The sequence below is a fragment of the Osmerus eperlanus genome, chromosome 1 (assembly GCF_963692335.1).
Source record: "Osmerus eperlanus chromosome 1, fOsmEpe2.1, whole genome shotgun sequence".
Classification (NCBI taxonomy): domain Eukaryota; kingdom Metazoa; phylum Chordata; class Actinopteri; order Osmeriformes; family Osmeridae; genus Osmerus; species Osmerus eperlanus.
The window spans coordinates 4312889-4337782 of NC_085018.1; the positions used below are offsets into that span (position 1 = coordinate 4312889).

General features: G+C 43.0%; 3 protein-coding genes across 3 annotated transcripts; all 3 read left to right on the forward strand.

Moving 5' to 3' along the window:
• Positions 1-1330: 1330 nt before the first annotated feature.
• Positions 1331-11123, forward strand: sypl2a (synaptophysin-like 2a). The gene is made up of 6 exons (XM_062452608.1): positions 1331-1539; positions 1850-1924; positions 7165-7286; positions 7743-7941; positions 8521-8694; positions 9154-11123. Exons 1-6 carry the CDS (start codon positions 1525-1527, stop codon positions 9277-9279), a joined length of 711 nt encoding a protein of 236 aa, XP_062308592.1. The 5' UTR covers positions 1331-1524; the 3' UTR covers positions 9280-11123.
• A 714-nt stretch (positions 11124-11837) lies between these two features.
• Positions 11838-19573, forward strand: atxn7l2a (ataxin 7-like 2a). The gene is made up of 10 exons (XM_062452490.1): positions 11838-12036; positions 13154-13222; positions 13886-14222; positions 14426-14679; positions 14992-15074; positions 16197-16417; positions 16544-16724; positions 17582-17703; positions 17841-18759; positions 19101-19573. The coding sequence occupies exons 1-10, from the start codon at positions 11907-11909 to the stop codon at positions 19116-19118; spliced, it is 2334 nt and encodes a 777-aa protein (XP_062308474.1). The 5' UTR covers positions 11838-11906; the 3' UTR covers positions 19119-19573.
• Positions 19574-21722: 2149 nt separating this feature from the next.
• LOC134013714 (probable transmembrane reductase CYB561D1) lies at positions 21723-24795 on the forward strand. The gene is made up of 3 exons (XM_062453433.1): positions 21723-22401; positions 22723-22760; positions 23387-24795. The coding sequence occupies exons 1-3, from the start codon at positions 22245-22247 to the stop codon at positions 23885-23887; spliced, it is 696 nt and encodes a 231-aa protein (XP_062309417.1). The 5' UTR covers positions 21723-22244; the 3' UTR covers positions 23888-24795.
• Positions 24796-24894: the final 99 nt, after the last annotated feature.

Genomic DNA, 24894 nt, shown 5'->3' on the forward strand with positions numbered 1-24894 from the left:
ACTCTGCCACTACAGATATGTGGTCAAGCTCAAATATGACGCCTTATATGAGCATGGCCATACACTTCATAACTGCTGACTGGACTCTGCAGTCAAAGTGTTTAGAGACCAGATACCCCAGCCCTGTCATTATGTAATCAGTGGCATAAAACGGTCTGAAAATTACAATAATATCGTTTATCGCAATTAATTTTGGTGCAATATATCGCACAACAAAAAGTAGTTATCGTGACAGCCCTAGCGCTGTATAAAGTTGAAAATTAGTCAGTGTATTGCCCAGGACCGAAGGACCAGCAGTGTCACGTGTTAAGTTGTTTGGATGAGCTAAATATTCAAACAAGTTGCCACCATGATAGCTGCAGTTCATGCGATGATAGGGGTGGGTGGATAAATCCCAAATCGCATATAGTGGTCTATTGGCCTAGTGTATCTTACTATATTGAGAGCCATATGGCAGTACTGGGCAACAGAAAACCCAATATTTTTCAAATTCCCATTATATGCTAGAGCTGGGAAAGATAGGACATTTGGGACATAGGACCCTGGGAACATGTGAATAGCACACTATTCTTTCCCGTACTCACACACAGAGGTGGAATGACCTTCCCATTTAACAAACCTTCCACCGTGGTCTCAAGACGCTTCTCTACAAGCTTCTCTTACACTCAAACTTCTGTTTTGCTCGGCTTAAGGCCACCGGAAGCAGCACTTAACAATTCATCGCTTCTTGTGATACCAGCAACTTTTTCCTTTCCATACACTTCAAGATCCTGTTATTACACTGTCTGGCAAGAAACTGCACCCATGAGTAGTTGACATTGCACTGTATTAGGAATTAAACTGTACTAGACACAAATGCTAACTATTGAGATGTTGTTGCAAGACTATAGCTGAGGTATTAGGATGTTGTCATTACACTGTAGTATTATTATTTTTGTTCACCAGACATCAATCAGCTAGCTATTGTAATCGAGATGTTATAGTTGTGCTACAGTTAAGCAATTTAAATGTTATAGTTGCAATGTAGTATACCTATTCTTTATTTTGGTTATTTTCACCTGCTAGCTGAGATTTTGCCTAGTTACTTTTCAATGTGGCAAGTAAATACATACTTTTCCTTGACTCTAACCACTGAAATGCTTTAGAACTATGCACTTCTGATCCTTGATATTCTGTTGTAGGCTACTTTCTATGCACTATGTGAATAAAAGCGTCTACAAAGTAAATACAATGTAACGTACTGGACTGTGTTGCAGTCAATGTGAATTTGTGAAGGCCACGCCCCAGATTTCAAATAAATATGCGTGGTCTCCTTAAGAGTAAGTTTACAGTCACGTGTACTAGACTAGTTCAGAAAGTTGACAGCAGCAACAGGGTTTACAACGTCAGCCTGCTACTTTACGTCAATGCTAGTTTTTAGATAACTAATTCAAAATTTTGCCGAATGTAACGGATAAGTTACCCTTGACATAGTTTATACATTTTATGAATACGTAAAGTTACTGTTAGCTGTTTAAAGTCACCATGGATGTTTTTCAGGTAGGACACACGAGCTAAAGATAGACGATAGACGCAAGTGCTAACTAACTTTAGCTAACGTTAGCAAGCTACTGTAGCATAAGTAGCAGGAACATTACACATTTTGATGGTTGTAATTCAACAAGGGTTACGTTTACATAATTTTAATAAGCCAGCCATATAGTCTACGTATCTGGTAATCAGCTGTTCTGGAAGAAACGATAATACTGTAGTTACCACTACTAGCATTATTACTGTAACTATTCTCTAGCGATCTAACTACCTTTCAATGATTCAGGTATTTTCTCCCCGTCTTTTTTAAAATCATCAGAGGCTGCTATCTGGATTCAGTCTGGATCTGGGACCGCTCAAAGAACCTTTGGGGTTTATTCGGGTATTAGAGTGGGTAAGTTAGCCATTTCTTTTATTTCATAGTTTGGTAGTTAGGCCTGTCTATAAAAACAAAATGCTGGACATAATGCGCAACATTCAGTTGCTTTTATTTCTCACATCTGTTTCCATCTGTGAATCTAAGTAAGGGTACCGTAGGCCGACACTTATTTGTATTTATTTATGTTGCCAGCAAGTTGGGCTGCACCCTTTTTAGTAGTTGTCAATGTGACTTCTCAGTTGGAATTCAGCAGTGCATTGTTATTTTAATAACAACTTTTGCATATTTATGAATTACATCTGTGTGATATGAGGATGATTTAGGATTCTCTCCTTGGCATTTGACCTTCAGTAGTTAAATTGTGTCTAAGAACATTGAGGCTGCACTAGAGATATAGAATACATTCATCTTGGCTACTGATTTCCTAATAAGGGACTTCTATGCATTGTTGTCTCTGTAGTGAGAGTGCATAGTTGGTAGCAGCAATACCTGTGATCAGCATTACAACAAAGTGGGCCACTTCTGATGTTCATAAATCATACCATTGTATATTTTAGCGACAGCATGCATGCCTTTGCAACTACTACCATAACATAGTTGTTTACATTTGCAGTGGGATTTGCCATGAGACAGATGGTGAATATGCCCAACTGTCAGGACATTACAGGGTCTTAACACTAGGCCTGGTAGTGTTGCTAATTAGCCAAAGTCAGATGTTTTGTAATTTTTATAGTGGGATGTTGCTTGCTTGCTTTATTGAAGAATGCAAGAAGCTTCAACACAGATAGTTGGATTGTATGCCCCACTTTTTTCACATTTAACTATAAGCTAAATGTGACTTTCAGCATTTAGGGTTTTGCCTGTAACTTGCTAGGCTGACATGGCTTGGATAGCTCTGTCTGTATGCTCAAGGTGTGGACTGTAACTGTTAAAACAGTCCACCCTGCTTTGGGTAATTAACATAGCCTTATCTTACAGGTTGGAGTTTGAATCCTCCTGAAGTCTGTTTGTGTGACTATAGCCCTAAGCAGTTCACATCTAGCCATACTGAACTCACAACACATGTAGGCCTACTTACTGTCTTTTTGCTGTTTAGTTATGCTTGGTTTTAGACAAATGGAGATGTAATTTGTCTGCAAAGTGAAGGTCTTTGAATATAGTTAACTATCGCAAATGCACATTTACAGATATTTGCTATCTATGTTCAGGTTTTTTAATTTCAAGGTTTTAATTTCTGTATAAAAATAATAATAATCTGTAGTTGCACAAGGAACATAAAGCATGGTTCCAATTGACATCTGTGCCAGAATTCTCTCATTTGAACATCTGTGCCAGAATTCTCTCATTTGAACATAGGTACATCTGTATCTGTGAACATAGAAAACATTTGCACATCGGCAACATTTCAAAGTCCATGCATCCTTATAGCACCATTAAGAATCATCATCGGTGTATTTTGTGAATCATAAACCCCTCTCCTGTTTGTTTGTGTCAACGACATACCTCTCCAGCAATGGGGTGGGGGGCGGGGTGGGGGGTGCAGCATTTACCAGGAAATGTTCTGGGAATCCTGCGCATGGCTGTGCAACCACATTCTCAAAGTGTCTTTCCAGGGGCCAGGGTTACTCAACACACTCACACATGTAGACGACTGATCCAAGGGGTTAAGCCACCCATCTCGCTGCATTTTGTATGAGGGTTGTGAAATATTGTATGGAGTTCAAACAGGGTGAGCTGTAAACCAGTGTTCTAGGGATTTGACCTACAATCGGTAGTCTTCCGGGGACTTAAAAACAGTATTGAGCATTGAATGGTTATGAAATAGATTGCTGCCCTATTATTTCACTGACATGTATTTTTGTGTGTGTTTTCACATACTTGTGCAGTGTGAGTGTTTGTGTGTGCATTGAAGTTCTGGCCCACCTCTTCCTCCATGGGACTTGACAATTTAACTGCTATGTAAATGTGCATTATGACCATGTGGGGACAAGCTTAACCTTATGTGGGCGGAACAAGCGGAACAAAGGGCATTATTCTGGAGAGTAAGTCCGGACACGCCACACGCCCCTTTCAACTGTTATAATTGGAGGAAGGGTTTCCTCACAAGGCTCCCACTCTAACACTAACCCAGACACTAAACGATTGATTGTTAAGGCCTACATTTTAGACTTGGAATTGGCCATATTTCAGACAGTAACAAAGTCGTTCAGTCCAAGATTATATTTTTGAAGCAGGCAATCATATGCAGGCATAAACTGTATGCAAACTACTTCAATAATGTGTGAGAAGGATTGACTAACCCTCTCTTCCAAACCATTGATTCACAAACTTGAAAGAAGTTATCGTATAGAAGAGTTATCATACAACGACGACTAAGTTGACAAGTTGTTCAGCCACTCATATTAAAAGGCCAGAGGGAAGGATCATGCAAAAGTAGTTTACTTTTTTTGACCTTCTTCTTGTTAGCATCAGTGACAGCCCTTCAGCGTTTACTCTGTAGGACAGGGAACAGTAGCCACTCTGCTGCACTGTTCATCATTTTAGCATTAGCAGTGTGCACTCTAAGCTCAGGCCAGGAGGGAGAGAGCTTCCTGTGTGGAAAAAGGATGTTGGAGGGGGAAGTTGAGGAACATCATTGGGCGGGTCTTTCTCCTCTGCTCAAAGTGAATGAAGTGGTGTGTGGCTACTCTTGTCCTGTCAGCAACACAACACAGAGCGCTAAAGAGGCTAACAAGTTAGCCACAGCATCCGAGGGGCCTCTTCCTGTTTAACCCTGGTTCCAGTCAGGCGTTGTACTTGAACCTGAGCTTGCTGAGTCACCAAGGTGGTCTGACTGCTCTGAACAATCCTCCTATATGTGCAGCATCAGGGACACCTGCCCACATTGATCAGCTGCACATCCCAAGCTTGGGAAAACAACAAATCACTGTTTGGTTTAAATAACGTTAAAGGCAAGCAGAAGGGGAGTTGCGGAGATCCACATATTTCTAAATGTCAATCTTCAAGAGTTACATGCTTTATAAACTGATGCACTGTTAAAGATAAAGGTAGATGCACTTTTTGTCATTCTGAAAAGAACTTCACATCCTGATAGCAACCAATACATCTAAAGGTTTGACAGTAAAATGAAATATATCCGATATCTGTTGGCATTGCAGGACTGTAATAAACAAGACCAATCATTTAGTTTGGACTGAACTTAATGATTGGAAGGCATTCGGACCGAATGCAATGTTTGGATGGGCTACTTATCTGTCTACCTACCTACCTCCCGGCAGTCGTCAGGCAGCACATTCATGTGTTTTGGGGAAGTGGTTTTAAAGGAAGGGGGTGGGATATTTTGGTTTGAATCCTTTCGAACTCAAGCCAAGATTGCTAGGTTGGCAAAGGTTACCGACCCTGCCTTTAAGACAAATGGATTAGGGCTGCATTCAGTTGAGCATGTGCAGAATGCTTAACCCTCGTGCTGCCTTCGGGTCACATGACCCAAAGGTTCATAATGAACCATCGTTGTGTTTACCCAATTTTACCCAATACAAAAACAAATTAAAATAATTTTCTTTTAACCTTTGCAATGTGGGGGGTCTGAGACAGCCTAGCTGTTAAAAGAAAATGCTTCACTTTGTCTTTGTATGCAGTAAATCTGTCGCAATACGACGGTGGGTCACAATGACTGATGGGTCAGAATGACCCGAAGATAACACAAGGGTTAAAGGGGTGCAAAACCGATTTTACCTTGTCATAGTTGAATAACGACAGTTCAGTGGGTAAAATGGACATACAGTGAACCTCAAAGACTATTGACACCTCTTTCCTATCTAAATTTCACAAATTGAAACTGCAGCTGTAAAACGATCGGTTTCGAAAAAGCTGAATTTGTGTCGTCACTAATGTAGCATCACCTTTGTCACGCCCCAACATTTACATACAGACCAGCCCTCTGGTGCTCTGGCCCAGGATCTCAGCCACTAGTTTAGCTGCGCGCTGCTCTGTGTTCTTCCACGGGAATTACAAAGGAGAACGTTTGGAAGTTTTTAAAGGATATTGAAAATGGACCATCGTAAATGCAGTGTTCCAGGCTGTACAGGGAATGCTGACACTTTCAGAGTCTTCCTAAGGAACCAAACACTCGACGGGCTGTGATGTTTGTCTATAAGAAGATCCCTGTGTAGTTCGACCCTCAATTACACATTTGCTCGAACCATTTCACCAAGGACAGTTTTGAAAACCTGGGACAATGTAAAGCAGCATTTGCCATGAAGCTGTTGCTGAAAAGAGGTGCTGTTCCGACCTTATGTTCATCACAACCGCAAGCTGTAGTATGATGTTGTCGCTAACAGTTGTTAGCAATGCTAACGTATCCTGCCTGTATCCAGCATCGGTAGAATGTGTGATGATTTAGTTTCTTGTCAATGGGGCAAACGTTATATCATGTTCCTGACTGTTTCATTCAAATAAATAAACGAAAACCGTGTTGTCATGTAAATCTACAATTCAAGATGCATGTTTGTCCAGATCTATTTTTCCAGCAAGATAGCTAGAGCTAACTGAAGCTGACTTGAATCACGATAGTTTGTTTGCTAAGCTGTAGTGCTAACGTTACCCACCTAAGTTGATCTTGTTTGCTTCGACAACAGAAGTGGAAACAACTAACGTTATCATTTCAAATGATATCTAGTCAATCTGTTGAAAACAGTATTGTGTAGACACAATAGATTTATTTGTACGTTTTTATTTCAAGTCTCCACCTTCGATGTTTCAGTGAGTGCTGTTGGCCGTGTTGTGTCTTTGCTCCGCAGCTTCACTCATTCTAAACCAACCAATCAGCGCGCAGCTCATCTATATATTCATGAGCATACCACAAAAAGAGAAAACCTCTTGTTTTTTCCCAGGGCTATTTCACAGGATGCATCAGGGCTCATAGAACAGCACCCGGGCCATTTTCAGCCCAACCAATGTTACATACCCCATTCGAAGACCTTAAGGAACAGTGTGAAATACCCCCAAAAAACAGTCATTGACCCCTTTAAAGAAAGTTCATGCTTGCAACTGAAACCCCATTCAAGCTCCTTTGAGCTACCAAAATATTTGTGTTTTTCACAGTCTGTGACCAGGTGAATGTGAATATACATGTGAATACTAGTTTGTGAAGCTAGCAGGCCCTGAACCAGGAGATCTCAATTGTGAAAATGTCACTAAGATAATAAGATATAAAATAACGCTAAGCTATGGTCCCTTCTCTTCTCGCTGGACAGGTGTTCACCATCTTTGCCTTTGCCACCACAGGGGGTTACACTGGGACCTCCCACATCACTAGTAAATGTAATGCCTCTGCCAGCGTGGTGGATGTACCGGCTACATTCGGTTACCCCTTCAGGTAATTGATCAATGCCGCCTTTTTTATGTTTTTATGCATGAGTTCACTTACACTTGTCAGTGGTTTAATGTCATTTTTTCCATCAGAGTACTGTATAGGGTATGTAAGAGTTGTTGACAACTTTTTCTTAAGGTGATAATGCTAATTTTGTTATCCATTTCCGGGCAGAACTTTATATATTTTTTTTCCATATATGATGGGCTATCCGACTCCTTAAATGTATTCTCTCCCTCTATGTTGAACATTTCCATTCAGATAGTCTAGAAAGGAGACCTCGCTGTGACACTCCTTGACAAACTATTCAGAACTTGCTAGAACTCTTCAGGGGGACAGTTTCTTGGGAATAAGTCTTTCTTTTCTAACAAAAATGTCCTCTGCTTAAATTAACGTGCTTGATCTTCATTTCAACCAAACAATCAGACACCCTGTAAACACACTTTCGTCTTATTTTTTTAGGATGCCGAGCACTCCGTACTTTGTGCCAACATGCATCGGTGGCAGTATCAACACAACCTACCTTATGGGTGACTATTCCTCCTCAGCAGAGTTCTTCGTGTGTGTGGGTGTGTTTGGCTTCCTCTACTGCACAGCAACCCTGGTGCTGTACCTGGGATACCAACATATCTACCGTGAGACCAGCCGTGGACCCATCGTAGTGAGTACCTGTGTGTGTTTCGAGTTTGTGGCAACTGTGGCCACCCACATGCTAGCTGCAACAGCAGCCTCAGACACATTATTGTGACAACATGAGGGGTATTTCCGGGTAACTAGAAAGCAGAATCTACTATGTAGCAGTTTTCCTCACTTTTTCAAACTATCAGATTAGCCTGTGATGGTCTGAAACAACACTGTTTGATGTTATATATTGCTCGTCAAACTGTAGTCGTATTATATTTGTAGTAAAGTTAAAGCTTAAATGACCAAATCTTCTAGTTCAACTACTACCAAGATCAGCTCTAGGCTCACGGTCACTGTAGTATAGGGCTAGATGTGTGCGCCATCATATGCCGTTGTCATTGGAAATATTTTTGGTTCAGTTGTAGCCCCTATCAGAGGGTTGGGCAGTCAAAATCTTAATCCAACATCTGTACTGCAGAGTAGCATGTAGTTACTCCACTCTCGTGCTTCAATATTTAAATAAAAACATTTGGTGCAGTAAAGTAACATTTGTACTTTATAGATAGAATTCTCCAGTAAACAATGTTTTCATACTGCGTTCTTTCCTGCCCCTCAGGACCTGTTTGTGACTGCAGCCTTTGCCTTCCTGTGGCTGGTGTCGTCCTCGGCCTGGGGGAAAGGCCTGACCGACGTGAAATGGGCCACCAACCCTGAGAACTTAGCAAAGAGCTGCACCCCACTCTGCATCCCCGGGGCCTTCCCACCCATGGGACGCCTCAATGCTTCAGTGGTGAGGACAGGTTTTTATAGCACAGTATCATTCATTTAGTCATTTAGTCATTTGCACTCATCATATGCATCATCATATGCACTGGTGCACAGTGTTTAAAATATTAATTAAAATTATATTATAGTTATTAAAATGTTTTTTTATAGTTTCTATTTATATTGTGGTTTTTAAATGGTTTCATAATTAGTATAATAATAAAGATGTTACAAGGCAGTAGACATCTGAGAGGGAAGAGGTAGCACTCATAGCCATGCTAAACTCTTCTTTCAGTTGAAAAAAGTGCAAACAGTGATAACAAATTACCCTTAAGACTGTTTAGCAGACATTCTAATCAAGCTGCAATTTGTCCTCCAGCTAGTTTGATTTACACATAAAATAACAGAATTTGACTGAGTTACTCAGTGATCTATATTTAGTTTTGTAATAAATGCCTTTCTGTGTTGCCCTTCCCATAACTAGATTTTTGGGTTCCTGAATCTGATCCTTTGGGGAGGAAACTGTTGGTTTATATATAAGGAGACTCCTTTCCACAAGGATCCTAACCCACCTGCCACTATGGAGGAGGGCAAAGTCACCGGAACCTAATTCACTCCTGAAGGCCCCCTTGCTACCCAAACCTACAATATCACAACAATGCTTGGGGTCCCACACTGGTTCTTGTGTAACGCCGTTAGATAATACAACTAAATCACCAAGGAAAACAATGCTTCTTTTTTTTTACTACACTAATCTCACAGGTCACTCATCATTACAGGTGTTCAGCTCAAGTTCAATCTTAAGTTACATTTCCTTTTATTTCACATTGATCAGTTTATCTGATTTACAGGCCTACTCCAATCAGTTCTACCCCTTCCGAGGTGAAAATAAGTGCCTTTTTGAGACCCTTTTAAATGATGATGCCAATACAAAGTGCCTTTACCTTACATGAAATGTAGTTAGATACTGTAAGCATGCCTTGAGCTGAATACTTTGATAAGAAACTGTCCATCTATAATATTCAAAATATTGCTTGCCTCCCAGTGAGCAGGTGCATTCAGGTCTACATGAATAATTCTGTTAACTTTTTTTAGTATTATTACTAAGTAGATGTTAAGAAATTCAGTAACTTGCTGTCGTACACTAAACCCCTCAATGTGCAAGATAGAGGAGACAGACATATACAACTTTAACACACCTGCTGTACATTAAACCTATGACTATGAACCAGGATTTGAGTAGTAAAGTAAGAATAACTTTTGTTTTGCATTTTAGCTTAACTTCCCTTGTATACTACTTCTATATGTTTTGAAAAAGACTTAATGAGTGGGTGGAGAAAAGCACCAACCTAAACTGTGGTGGCTACTTGAACACACAACGGTGCCTCATGCTCATGCATAAACATGTTTATTATGCGAGATATAGCTTGTATTTTATTTCTTACTGGTATTGACATGCAGAGTGCCTAGGTAATTACCACCAAAAATAGCAGTAGCTCAGCCCAGCTGGGCATCCTAAAATACAACAATTTATGTTGACTGATTTAAGTTGAGCTAGACACAATGCTAGACGCTGCCAAATTTAGATGTTCATGGGTGTCAGTATCCATTGGTACACTATGTTTAACTTAGCTTCCAAAACAGAGCTTACCATGTTCAGTTACTAAGTTTCAACAGCAGTAAGTTTCCTCTGTTTGTGACTTTTCCTCTTGAAATATTTGTTTGAATAGCAATTTAGATGTTGTTATTTATGCAGTTGTTTTTTGTTGTTTTGGTATTTTACATTTTGGTCTTTAATGCGTTTCCCTAAAGTAAACATGTTTGTGTGGCTTCTCTGAGTAATTTGTTGGACATTGTGGTTGTGATTTCCTTTTTGCTGTTGTATTGTCATACCACTGGGCAAGCTGCAGGAGTCGTCGTGAATTTAGGTTTAATAAAGTGAGCAGCAAAAACATTTAGCAAAGTATTAGTGCCAAATAAATTAATCCTGCTGTATTTCTTCATTTGTACTGCTATTTAATTTAATCAAATCATTGGCCATGCATGTCATTTTTCTTTGTAGTTCATGTGATCTACGTCAGCCTCACTGTAGGGAAAATAACGGAACTTGTTTGAGCATTTTTCTTTGCACTAAGTGTGTCAGTTAACTAAGTCTTATAATATGTAAGATGGTTCTAATGTTGAGGGAAACTGCAACTGTTCTGTATAATCTTAGTATGTAGTGATTTACAAAGAGCAAGCTTAAATCACAGTCTTTTGAGTTAGACTAATTGTGCCACATTGATTTTTTAAACAATAATTTCATTATTTAGGGTAGACTTATATTTGTTTTGTGTTTTCAAACTGTATCTCTGGCATTTGACTGTTTCTTTTGTATGTTGTGCCTTGTTTCTGAAAATAGAAATGATAAGTGCGTGTCTTTACATCTGACAAGCATTAAAAAATAAGAGTGCACTGGTCTTCTTACTATACTGTTGTACTGTAGTTGAAATGGAAGTTTATTTTCTGACCTCTGGAAGGTTCAGTACCAGTCAACTCAAGTATATAAGCCAGTCAACTAATATACATCTGGACAGTTTTGTCCAGCAGGTGGTGCAGTTGACTAAATTTCCTTGTAGTATATCCATGATTCTACTGTGACAACATGGCTTCTCTATTGCATTTGTAACCTATTAAACAATCCTCTTGTTCAGATCAATCATTGTTGGGCTGGAATAAAATAGATAATAATGTCCTAATAGGTCCCTATCCAGCCTGTGATACCATACAGATTCATACAGAAACAAAAAAAATATCAGAAAGGTCCTTAATGTATGGTCACAATTAGCCTTGTTGGAACATGTTATGTATCATAAGTAGTGAGTATCAGGTCATCACAGAAATAACTGACTTACTAAAGCCGGAAGTGGTAAAGTACAGTATGGGGAGGGTTGTCTTTATCAGCTGAACAAAAAGTACAAGCTGTCTCAACTTTTTTCTACTGCTCACATGAAAACAAGATTCGGGTTATCTTTAAAACACAATCAATACAAAATTCCAGATATTTAACAAAAAATGTATTCTACAAAATAACGAAATATAATGTGTCCTGTTCTGTCTTGCACTTATGCAAATCAGCATTTCCCCTTCCTCACGCTGCGCTTGTGGGTGCTCCTTGAACGCGCACGCAGGTACTTCCTTTCCGTTCCCATCCTGTCGGGAGCGCGAGATATGACGTAAGTCACTTGCCGCGCAGTGATGATGGCGGTACGTGAACGCGCAGTAAAAGTAATGGCTGCTCTGGAACGGCGGGTGCCTAGTCTCGATGATTTCGTGGGGCAAAGCTGGAGTGCCTGGGCCGAAAGAGCCGGTGTGACCGCATCGGAAGGTAAGGGAGTATTATGTCATCGATATTGCGCGAGATCGCGCAAATTAACCGAAAGGTAGAGGTTTATTTTCGTGGAAACGGATGGCAGCGCTAACCATGTTACCCAAACAAAGACCCTGCTGGGTCCTAGCGCTGGGTGGATAACATGTTGCTCACTCTCCCAGGTCCTAGCGCATACGGTGTCTTTACAAAAATAAGTAATAAAATTGTTTTTACGGCCTATATTGTCTCCTAATGAAATGTATGTAAGAAATGTAATGGCATCATCTAGTTATGCTTATATAGCAATGTATTTAGCTAAACAGTTTGTGGCCCGAAAGCGGAAGGCGGCTTATACATGGGGATGGTTGGTCGAGCAACTTCTTGCCATGGAGAGCTAGCAAGCTAGCTAGTAATGCTAACAGCAGGATACAGACACCGGCGACGGAGGAGGAGTCTGATGCTGTTACCATCATGTAAATGCTAGCCTAGCTTTTGATCTCAATTCGGGGTGTGTGAGGTGTATTAGGTATGCTAATGCTTGCGTCGTCTACGAATACAATATATGCTTACAAAACATCGAATTAAAAGAACAAATACTCATATCTTTGTATTTTAAAACGACACTGTTTCCCCATCACGCTCCAAGTGTGTGCACGCACTCATTGTCTGGCGTCTATCCAAGTGGCACTCTTCACTTAACTTTTAATATAAACTCTCTATAACCCTCATAGGATACAGATGCAGCCTGTACAGGCGCACTTTATGTCCAGGATCACGAGGGACAGACACATTTTCTTAAACAAGTTGCCTATGTGGTCCTCCTTTAACCAGTTATAATGTGCCCCAGAGCTATTGTTAAGCCATGACTCATTAGCCTGTCTTTAAGGCTGTATCAAGTTCTCATTATCGAAAGTGATGTAGAAACATACATGTGGATGGAACTTGGGCCTTCCATCCACATGTAGCTTCCTTCCCTTGTTATCCTGACCTCCTCCTCAAGGAGCAGGTGTGTCACATCAGCACCCCTAATAGAAAGGAGATGCGTATCCACTGAAGACAAATGAGACAAAGGACTTGGATTTTAGTCTGGTTATTGTTTTGTCCAATAGGCGTTTTGTGTGTATGTGTGTTCTAGGGCACGAAGTGGAAGACTGCAACAAGAATGGAAAGAAAGCTGCCGAGGCCATGTCACTCCGGAAGGAGGGTAAGTTATGGTAGACTGCTGAGGCCACACGTTCTATTATTTGTAATATAAAATCAATCTGATATGTTGTACAGTTTTTTTCTTTCAGTTCTCTACAAACCTGACTTTGGTACATATACATGTGCATATGCTTGCCACAACAGTGTCTCTGTGTGTTTGTGTGTGAGAGATGGATTGATTGACTATAATTAAGAGTAACCCTAGCTCAGACTCCTCTCGTTAGCTTTCCCAGGCGAGAGTGGCAAATGCGGAGCTCTTAGACAGGGCTGAGGAAGGGTGTGCACAGGGGAAGGGAATGTGTGTGTGTGTGTGTGTGTGGGGGGGGGCGTGTTTAAGCCTGGAGACTGTTGTGCCTAGGTGCCCTCTGGCAACCAGGCTGGCAGTCTGCAGCAGCATCTGTCAGACAGACGCTACCTGGTGTGTGCATTTGTGTTTGTCAGATTGGACAGGCTAATTATTTAAAGGGATGTACTCATTGTCTGCACAGCATTGTTGTGCATGTGTGCTTGAATACTCCTACACTAACCTGCACAACAAACCTGTACACCTGCCCTAACCTACAGCATGTGTGCCTCAAGTCTGTTATACTGTATATCCTCCTCCCATAGCCCATTCATCCTCCTCTTCACTTAACTCATTTCATCATACCTCTCGTCCTATCAGACATGTCCATTTTTGGCCACTATCCGGGTCAGGACGATTTCTACCTGGTGATGTGCAGCCACTGTGGCCAGGTGGTCAAGCCCCAGGCCTTTGAGAAGCACTGTGAGAGGCGACACGGACACCTGGGCAAGCTCTACGCTCGCCTCCGCTCCCCGCCGCCAGCCCAACAGCAGCGGCCCCGCCATGGCCACTCCCCGTCGTCCGCCCACACCAACTCGGCCTCCTCCTCTTCCTGGGACGGGCGGAACCAGGGGTCGGGGCCGCCTCGGGCAGCTCCGCCCTCCCCGTCCACCCCCCCTCAATACAGACACTCCAAGACTGGCAAGGAGGGAGTTCGGTAAGATGGGTGAAATGACAAACGGATTGTAGGGATTGAATAGAGGGATGTGGTGGAGGGAGACAATAGAGAGAAGAAGTGATGAGGAGTATGTACAGTAAAGTACTGCGAAGGAGGAAGGGGGGTATCGCAAGGTTGAAAGTTTCATGTGACCGTCCTAGATTTGCCAGGTATTTCAACCTCTTCTTTTTTGCCCTTCTTAGCCACTCCCCTCTGGACAAGTCCTCCCACGGCAGCCAATCGGAGTCCCCCATCTTCAAGCAGCCCCCGCCTCTTGAGCCCCCGCTAAGCACCCCGCCCCCCTCCCTCAGAGACCCTCCCTGGCCACACGGGGGCACTCCGCCTGGACGACCCTCTCCCAGCGACAGGGTCCCCTCCCAAAGAAAGGAGTCCACCTCGGCCCCTTCCCTTCAAGGGCATCACCGAGTCCCCAGACCCTACAACAAAGTGGCCTCCAGTGAGTACAAATGGCCATAGAATTTGAGCCCACATTACATGTGGATGAATAGTGGTGTGAGTTCAAACAGTTACTTCCTGTTACTTTCCCTGGTAATTCCTGTTTTACAGGAACAGGAATTAAGGACTCATGTCTCAGTTGCTAACCTCTCTGGTGCTAACCATGCCCTTATTTGACCCAGACAGAGATGTTGCAATAAGATAAAACGACTTGACTTGTGACATGTCATTTCTGAGACACCCAAATCAGTCCTGACTCTCCCTGGTTGTTGTCCCCCCCCCCCCCCACACACACACACACTCCCTCCCTCAGGGAGAGAATGTGACCTAGACAAGCACTGTGGAGTCCTGGACCCCGAGAGGAAGAAAGTCTGCACACGTCTGCTGACCTGCAATGTAAGCTCCTCTCATCTGGCCATCAGGCTTTCCTCCTTACCCTCCTCCTGTTACTAAACAAAGCTAACAGAACTGTAGCAGGGCCACTGGTCCCAGACCCAAGGCTGCAAGTGATGATAAAATGTCAGACTATCCCTTTAGAAAACACTGCTAATTCAAGTATTTTTTAATCCACAACACAAAGGCACTTTTGATGAAAGGGGTGACAATTGTGGAGTGCTTGCTTTTTGCTTGACCTGCACCTGAGTCACATCCCCAATTTTTAATACTTTCTTTGTCCTAAACTCCTGCATTTGACTAGCTACACTCCAGTCCTTTTTCTTACCATGGTAACATGACTAAACACTGTGTTGATTCATATGTTAGGGTGACAAGTCGTTGAGCATCTGTAGAGTAGTAGAGCGGCAGGAACGTGTGTACGTCTGAAAGTGAAAGACGACGTACAGCTGTGGACAGACAGGATGGACTCTGAACCACAGGAAATGGTAGGAGGAAAGGAAGTACAAGAAGAAAAGATCATCCCTCACGCGTGTGTATTGATGCCTAGAGTTGTACAAAGTGTTCTTGTTCATTTTCTTACTTCACGTCTCATTGTAGTTGGCTGTGGGTACTATGTTTGTACAAACAAAAGGTACAAAGTGGGCCAATTCCCTCCATGTGCTGAAAAGTTCATTAAAAGCTACATTAAACGTGTAGGCAACAACTTCTTATGCTTCCAGCCTTGGTACAAATAATGCAATTTTAATTGTTGCTTGTCTAGCCTTTAGCTGCTATGTAGGCTTCTGTAGAGCAGATCAGATTTTGCTTGGCTTATGTGTGTCTGTAGTGGCACTATTAACATGCTAATGAAATCCCACGTTGTGTTGAGACCCATCTGTGCATCAGATGTGACGAGGAGTTTAGTGGACAGTATTACTCCCACTGTTAAACTTGATGTACTTCCATTCGGTAATTGACTTGATTTTTATGAGCACTAATAAGCTATTAGTGTTCCATCTTCCATTTTGTGGAATTGGAAGGTTTTAGTTTGGTTAACTCTCTTTAGAATGTTGCCATATCCAGTGTTCTAAGATTATTGAGCTTCTGCTCACCCTTTCTTCCTGTCTCATCTGCCCTCCACAGATTCACTCCATCCACCAGCGTAGGAAGGTGGTTGGCCGGAGTAAGAACTTTAACCAGCTGGTCGCTGAGCTGAAGACGGGGGCCAGGATCCGTGAGAGGGGCGGTCCTGTCTCGGAGGGGGGGGGCAGGGGGCGCTCTCCCAGCCCGGAGACACCCAGGGACAGGGACTATGCAGGAGCCCCACACTGCAGGAGACCCCTTACCAACTGCCCTGCCTTCAGGTAGGTGAACTCATAATGCATAGTTTAGGGTGATCCATCCCATAAGATAGAATTCCTAATAACCAGGACCCATTTTCAGGAACAGTGATGAACACTACATTGAAAATGTGTGTGTGTGTGTGTTAGTCGATCCAGGACATCTTCAGAGAGCGCCCTGGAGGAAGACAAGCCTAGGCAGGAAGAGAGCGGTGTCCGTGCCCTGTCGCCCCTCACCTACGGACGCATTTCCAGTGACGAGAGTGACGCAGACGGTTCCGACGAGCTTGCCGAGTATCCGTCTTCTGCCACGCACCCCAAACCACTGGCGGTAAGGCGACACTTGTGCAATATCATTGAAAAATCCTTGTAGAACTAGATCTCTAGCCTGGTCCTAACCAGACCCTCGTACATTTCATTTGTACAGAGGGTCTGGGATCGCTCCATTGACAAGCGTTGACTTCCTTGAAGGCGGGTACTCTGTTGAAGTTTAAAACTATTGGATCTGCCCAGAGCCACTCTGATCTGCCATAACCAATCGCTAGCATTCACCTTAGCCAACTCCTTCACCACGGAGCTAGCTGCCATAGCTGGAAAATCAAACTTTTCCCGAACCCCGTGGGGAGGAGGGCCACAACATCATGACCACCAACAAAACTCGGCAAGGATTGTTCTTGCTCCGGCTTTAACTTATGGATATTCGGCAGCATTGCCACAACCACAGAATAGCTTCGCTCGCATCTTTCTCCGCCGCCATTACTGAACTACAACTCAAACTAGTAAACAACATCAACGTCATCGTTCTCAGCCACTCCCTCTGTTCGCTGATTGGACCTACAAAAATGTTTTTTCTGAAAACCGACTGATGCACTGAAATCCCAGACCTAGTACAGAAGCAAAATCCAAATTGAGTGGGAGTACGTAGGAGGGAAGAGCCAGGCTAGGCTATCTCTACATTGATTCTTAAGTCGTGTGCTTTACTTTTAATAACCTCACTCCTCACAGTAGAAAGGTCAATGGGGAGGAGGCATGGATAACACATTTAAGAAATGTAGTTTAAAATGCCACAGTTATAATACCGGAGTGCTCATATTACAAACGGGTCTTTATTGTGTCAGGGAACCCCATTGGCCCATCCCTATGTGTGGTATAAACTACTTGTTACAACCTGCATTTTCCTCTCTCCAGCGTTGCTCTTTTGGCAGTCATGCACTGGGCCATGGCGTGTACACCTTCGACCGGAGACTGCACCACCTGCGGTCAGCGCTCAACAACATGGTGGAGCAACACCTCAGTGGCCATCTCTGGAAGTAAGACTACTATTGGTCAACAACAACAAAAATTGTCTGATAAGGAAGTGTCTCCTAAGGAAGTTGATTACAATGTAATCTAGCAGAAAAAACGTGTATTCCTCTTTAATTGAGATCTTTTATTTTGTCCCTGTTAGGAAAATACCTCAAGCCACAGACCTCCAGTCCCACAGCCCCTCGACCAAGACCCTTCCCTCCTCTTCTCCCTCCTCTTCCTGTTTGTCTTCTCTGCATTCTAAAGTCAGGACAGGAAGTCACATGAGTTCGTCCCTTAGGACTTCCATCTCTCTCGGACCAGTGAGGGAACCACGTGGTCATTTCTCCACCACTACCCTTAGTCAATCAGAAAACTCTGGTAGTTCTAGTGGCCAGCTTGTGGCCCCCGTGACACCAGCTGTGCGTCAGACAGGTCCTGGAAGGCCCAAGAACCCGGTGGGACGCCCCAGCAAACAGATGCTCCGCCTCCGAGAGGAGGCCGCCGCCGCTGCAGCCGCCGCGCTCCGCAAGCGCAAGGCGTCATCGCAGGAAGACGAGCACTCGGGACCCGACAGGAACTGCATCATCCCTCAAGACCGAGGCAGGCCCCTTTCTTCGTCGTCCTCGGTGACCCCCAAGGCCGCCGCCCCCTCCACCATTCCTCACGGCCAGACCAACGGCACGCTCTCCCCCGGGGGAAAGCTCCGCCCCCAGCCCTCCCCCTCGGAATCTCACTCACCGTCTGCGGCGGCTTGGGCCTTCAAAAGGACACACTCCTCTGCCTCGTCGACTCACTCCTCGCCTCCTGAGGCCACCCCGACTAACTCCCACAGCCGAACAGGGCCGGGAGGAGGGGACTCAGGACTGCACGTGCGGGGGGGAGGCGGTGGCTACGAGCACAGGGGACTGGTCAAAAAACGCAAGGGGGGCAACAACGGTGAGCCCTCGCCCCCTGCCAAGCCCTCGCACCGCCCACCCTCCTCCTCTTCCACCTCTCCACGCTCCAACTTCTACCCCTGGAAAGATAGTAAAGGGGGGGTGCTGCCCGGAGGGGTGGAGAAGAAACTGGGTACACAGAAGGTGGGTCTGAAGGGGTAGGAGGCCACCAAAGCATAGTTCAGCATACCTCAGTTTTTCTTAAAGCATTATTTGTCCTGGAAGTAGTTGAGACTAGAGACAATAAGATCTATGATGTACGAGTCTTTGCATAGATTCTGCCTCAATAGTTGGCTTTCATTGAAAAGAATAGGGCAGTTTTGTCTGTCTTGACCACGTTTTTTCTTCTGCCTATTCACACAACAAACAAAAGGAACGTTTAAGTGTAGAATTTAAGGAACATTCAGTTTTAATTTTTGGTCCTTTCCATTGTTCACACTATAGAAGAGCTTCTTGCTGACTTCCATCTCTCCTCTTCCCAACAGCCAAAATTGCACCATTAAGTGTGCCTGCCTTACAAGCCACTAAGGGAGCCAGCTCTGCATAGTCCCACACCTTGCCTCTGACTGTGGCAACAGGACTGGAGAGAATGTGTGAGTGTGTGTTTGGTGTCATGGTTCTCAGAACAACATTGTGTATGTATGCCTTCAGATGTCTGTTGAAGCCTATATGTGAGTGTATGCGTCTTGTGGATGTGTGCGCGCATATGCGCACAATCAATACAGTATGCGTTCCAGAATATGGAGTTCAGTGTCTGAATCAGATGTTGGTATGTGTGTCACTGACTTTGCAATGGTATGTGTGAGTGAGTGGGGCGAGAAAGTGGACAAGTGAATTTTTGTGTATGCATTTAGAAATACCTCAAGACCTTCTGGTTATGCTGCTAAATGAATGTTTGTTTAAAAAAAAAAAAAAAAACGGATTAAAAGTATCCTTTACACTTGAAGATCACTTTTTTTCCTATTGTAACAGGCATATAGGCTATACAGAAACTTGCAGATATCAGACTACTTGTCATAATACTTGTCTCAAATGTGGGAGGGGATGTCATCTCAAGAAATATTAATTGGGTGTGCTCAAGCCTTCGGCGAGAGCACAACCTTTGTTCTCTCACATATATATTATTATTATTATTATTTTTATTTCTTTTTGCCCCCCTAAAACTCAGTCAATATTTGGCCTACCTAGACAACCTAGGTGTCAAAAGTTTCGTCTTGGTAGCGATTGAGTTGCTTCTATTGGGATTTACGTTCCGTTGCATGGTTTAGGGTGAAACAGTAGTCTACTACTACTTTCGGAAACAGTAGTCTACTATTTCACTGAAGTATTAGCATCATGACATTATAGCCTGTGTTGCCCGGGCAACACATACTACAGTGGTCTATGATGTATCTGTTTTCAATCGTTAAAATACACATTCCTCACATATACATTTTCGTTGTAGGATTTATTCTGACATTAGTAAACGATTTGTTGGTGAAATTACCATTACCTGTGGTTTCAAACCAGTGTAGCTAACTGCAACGCTGTACAGTAGTAGCTTACGCGAGACGCACTACAAAAACATCTACAGTACACAGCTGTTTAGGAAGTCAAACGGCGACAGAACATGTTCGGCACTCCCCTTACTTAAATCAAAAGTCTATGTAACTACTAACCTTAACTTCATTGCCACAGCCTAAACGTTGTCAATCTGTTCATGAAAATAATTAATTTCAGCCTAAACCATACAACGGAACGTTAAATCCAATTCAACCAACGCAATCGCTACCAAGACGAACACAGCAGTAGTCTAGTACTGTACCGTAGTAGTACAATTTACCGGGGCAGCTTCTCCACACAGGGCTATATCGCATTTTGCGTTGTTACTGACAATGGTCGCTACCAGTGAACTTTTTATGAATGAGCGATTTTCCACTAAATAAATGTCAAGCTTATTTACGTTTTGGGGGGCATATTTTCAGTTAGCAGATGGTACTGTTTGAATCGCGATTCCATCTTCTACTGCCGGGTAACGTCGTAGAATAATCTTCAAAGGGGGTTCTTTATTAATGAATGAATGCAATGAGTAGGCTAAATGCATGAAAATATCACGAGAAGGGAAAAACTTAAAAGGACGTTTAAATCATAGAGATTAGGTCAATTTGTACACCGGTCTGCCAAATGTATTCGTTTTGATTCAACGATGAGGCTGCCTCTTGCAGGGGAAATGAGAAGACATCTATTTCATTCTACACTTCACTCGTATTTTCAGTTGTAAATGAGCAGCAATTTTTTTTCTTTTAAATCTATTTAATCTTTAGAAATAATAACTATGCATTTTCATATAAAATATACAGAAATCAGTTGTAAAAATGTCATTCAAAAACGGACCCCTGTGCAACCGACGCAAGCAAGCACACCCTACAATTTCCCCAGAAATTGTACCCTCTAGTTACATTTAAGTAATATATACATAAAATGTGGATACCTTTTTTTTGTCCTGAATTCCATATATTGTGGTGTATTATCTTGTAGTGTGAATCATGCTATAGTAGTATAGCCTAAGTAAATGGTAACCACGGTTGACCTGTTGCATAGCTGCAACAGGGAGTTGTGCTTATTGAATGACTTTGTTCGTGCCAAATCAAAGAATTCTAGATTACTTTATGTAGGCTACGCTACACAACTCACAATTGTTCAGAATCAGAAATGGTTTTAAACGCCATGAAGTTTTGCACAGACAATGAATTTACTTTGGCAGGAGGGTGCATACATTCAACATATAGGAGTAAATCTTAAATAAGTGGTGTAAATTTAAGCAAGTCTAACTATAGGCCTACTATACAAAATGTGCAAAGTCTAATGAACTAATACTAAGGGGACAGGTATGTAGAATAAAATAAATATAAAGTACTGCCAACATAAGTGATACCCGAAATGACACCTAAGATAAATGGCAAGAATGTCCTTAAAGTAGGCTACGTCAATCGGCGGTAGGGCGTGTGCTGGGTGAAGTCGCTTTCCGCGTGAACAATCGTATATGATGCGACTAAAATCGTTAATAGATGTCTGCCTAATCTGACGGGAGTCAGTGACGTTGCCATTTTCTAAACGCGCCTCTGAAGACTCCTTTTACAATCCCGGAAGTAAAGTCAACGGCCCACCTGATCTTGAAACAATATCAGATTTCGTACACAGGATGAATGAAGACAACCAGAGTTTGCTGGTTTCGTTCTCTGCGGTATAGCCCGAGATTTGTGTATATATCTAATTCAGTCTACGCGTTCTATTTAGGCTCTGTGCAGGTCAGGAGCAGAACACTTGCTGTCGTCGGATAGCCTAATCTCGGAACCGTGAAGGATTTTCATTGCCGACTAATCCAGTGAATATACTATCCACCATCCGATATAATCGTTTTGAATCGTATATGATTACGGTGTCCCATCTAATATTTCGTTTTGACAAATTTCCCACCGAATTATGTTTGATGTTAATATTACCATAGACTGCATTTAAATACATTTAACAAATGCACTTTTAAAAATGATGGATCTGTATCTGCAACACTGCAATACTATCAACGCTTTCGGCTCAACCATCGCAAAGCCTGCAAGGATACACTTGAGGTAGCCTGAACAACAGAGGCGATGCCGGTCGATATCGAGTACAGCCCGGTTGGCGAGGGGCTGGTCATGAGCGAGTTCTGGCTTTACGTGTGGATGCGAAGAGTCTCGGTCATCGCTGCGCATGTCATTGCCTTGGGTCTGACCATTCTGATTTCGCTACTGTCCCGTCCTGGAACAAGTGAGTTTTATTTTACGTATGTGCTACTGGTCTTTGTAGCATAAGCATGTTTAACGACCATGGTCAACATCCCGCCCGCTTTATCGCAGTGCAGACCTTGACAGAGACTCAAACTGTAATTGCACTCGCTCTCAGTACCAACATCTGATGAATTTTTGAATACGCATTGTATTCAGTTGTGTTTGGTGTTAGGTCAAAAGCTGCATAGGGTTAGAAATGTTGGATGTCATCGCAGCCACAACTGGCATTGAGAACACTTATTAATTGGTATACATCCCCTTACTGAGTACAAAACCATAGTTCATTGCATTTGTATTGCAGGTCTCTTCTCATGGCATCCAGTGTGCATGTCCATCGCTGTGAGTATACACTGTTATCCACGAGTTGTTCAGATGTTGACCGAAATGAAATAAGATCGATGCTTCTTCTAGGAGTGTAGATTCTGGCCCAGGTATCCTAGACCTATGACATAAATTATGTATCAGTCTTATCCTCTCTAGCTTCCCTTTCTCTCTACACCACCCTCCCTTTCTCTGTCCCATCTCCTCCCTTTTATCTTTCTTTCCGCTCCTTTGTTTCTCTCCTTTGTGAATAATAGATAGGAACAGAAGGAATAAAGGCAGGTTCACCCATTGCCCATGGCTAATTATGTCATCCTCAGATATTCCATTACACGTGACCCAGAATATTTTGGGTGCATACATAGGGGCTGATATATTTGAAAGGGGTAACACTATATAGCAGCAGTGAATATAAAGTTTTGTTTTCTGATTCTGCATGTTAAAATGATCCATGTCTTCCATGCACCTTTGTCTATCGGTCACTTGCTTCCCCCACAAAACGGACACACTTGCAACCCAAATAAACAACAAGGCTCCTGGCCTCTTTGTCTGGGTATATAGTATTCAGGATTACAGTATCCTTACACACAGCTACACACCTTGTATGTTTGAGTGTGCTAACCTCTCTCCTCTCCTCCCACAAGTACTGCCTGTGCATGACCGAGGGCATCCTCCTCTTCTCAGCCGAAGGAAACACCTTCTGTTTCAAGTCACGCAAGGGCAAAGTCCGCCTGCACTGGTTTCTCCAAGCCCTGGTCCTGGTGGCAGCCACCACGGGCGTGGGCTTCATGATCGCCAGCAAGAACGTCTCAGAGCGCCCCCATCTGGCCACCTGGCATAGCCTTCTGGGGGTGGGGACACTGGCGGCCACCTTGCTCCAAGCCGCCTGTGGCATCTGCCTTCTCTTACCTAAACTTAGGGTAGCGTCTCCACCCAGGCTGAAGCTCTACCATGCCACCTGTGGGTTGGTGGTGTATCTCCTGGCGACGGTTACTGTGGTCGCAGCAGTGTTCACTGATTGGTTCCAGGCCACGGTGAAAGGGTTGGTGTGGTATGCCTTTGTGCTGCTCCCGCTATTTCCAGGACTGGTGGTGATGAATCAGATTACGAATGCTTATCTGCCTCGCAAGAAGATCACTACATAGGTGGACACCTTGGGAAGAGACATCTGTCACTATATTTTGAAGTGGATGGTGATATAGGCAACTACTTCTGTTAAAAAGGATGAATGATGACTTAGTTGCAGAAGTTTGTTGAAAAATTCATACTTGCAACTCAGACGCACCATGTGTACACACATTTAAGGCAGCTCTGACATTTACAAAAAAGCTAACATACAGCCTGTTACACACACACCTGCACACAGTACATAGTGTACTAAACAAAAAGCTGTAGCTGGCTCTGGATGCACTTCTACATAAATACCAGGGTGTGGGGATCCAGAGGAACTTGTATGGCTAACCTGTCCTATGAGATCATAGAAAAATATGCACTGGAACACATTGAATTGTAACTGAAGTCAAGTCTTCTGCTCCACCTGTTACCTCAGAGGCCATTTTGCACAATTCAAGCAAACAAAAGAGGGGCACTGTATACAGTAACAAGACTGGTTTTCCCTAAAACAGGGCATCATGTTATGTTTTCAGTTTGAATCTCTGGGGAAAACAGAGATTACCAGTGTTTTTTAGTGTGTGTGTCTTTAAAATGTGGACTTGGCGTCAACTGCAAATGTCTTTCCAGAGATTAGCAGAAGAGTAATTTAGCCACCCGAGCTAAAGGAACTAGACACCCACAGGCTCTATTAAGCAGAGAAATATGTCCTTTATCCCAAAATATTTAGTGGGTGCCCAAGTCTACTTTAAACTAGCTACCACCTTTCTTTGTAAACATTTTATTCTTTGTGACAACCAACACTGTCAGGTATTAGCCTTCTCCCAGCAAAGACGTATCCTTAGCCAGACCTATTTTACTAAGAAATCCCTCGCCTCTTGCACTAGGATCTATTGGATGTATTGTGCCTATGAGCTGTCAGCACAACACCTTGGTTTCTCTCTCATGTTTATTTTTCTTATTTGTTCTTTCTATCACCCCTTGCTGTCTCAAAGTGACATGTGGTCATGAAGATCACTTTGCCAGCGTCTATTCCCAAAAT

Bases quoted from the DNA above. Each gene is read 5' to 3' on its own strand.
- sypl2a (XM_062452608.1), top strand. The intron at 7,287-7,742 runs GTAATTGATCAA...TTATTTTTTTAG, and splicing joins ACATTCGGTTACCCCTTCAG to GATGCCGAGCACTCCGTACT. The intron at 7,942-8,520 runs GTGAGTACCTGT...CCTGCCCCTCAG, and splicing joins CCAGCCGTGGACCCATCGTA to GACCTGTTTGTGACTGCAGC.
- atxn7l2a (XM_062452490.1), top strand. From the start codon at position 11,907: ATGATGGCGGTACGTGAACGCGCAGTAAAAGTAATGGCTGCTCTGGAA. The intron at 12,037-13,153 runs GTAAGGGAGTAT...TGTGTGTTCTAG, and splicing joins CGGTGTGACCGCATCGGAAG to GGCACGAAGTGGAAGACTGC. The intron at 17,704-17,840 runs GTAAGACTACTA...TGTCCCTGTTAG, and splicing joins CTCAGTGGCCATCTCTGGAA to GAAAATACCTCAAGCCACAG.
- LOC134013714 (XM_062453433.1), top strand. From the start codon at position 22,245: ATGCCGGTCGATATCGAGTACAGCCCGGTTGGCGAGGGGCTGGTCATG. The intron at 22,402-22,722 runs GTGAGTTTTATT...TTTGTATTGCAG, and splicing joins ACTGTCCCGTCCTGGAACAA to GTCTCTTCTCATGGCATCCA. The intron at 22,761-23,386 runs GTGAGTATACAC...TCCTCCCACAAG, and splicing joins CAGTGTGCATGTCCATCGCT to TACTGCCTGTGCATGACCGA.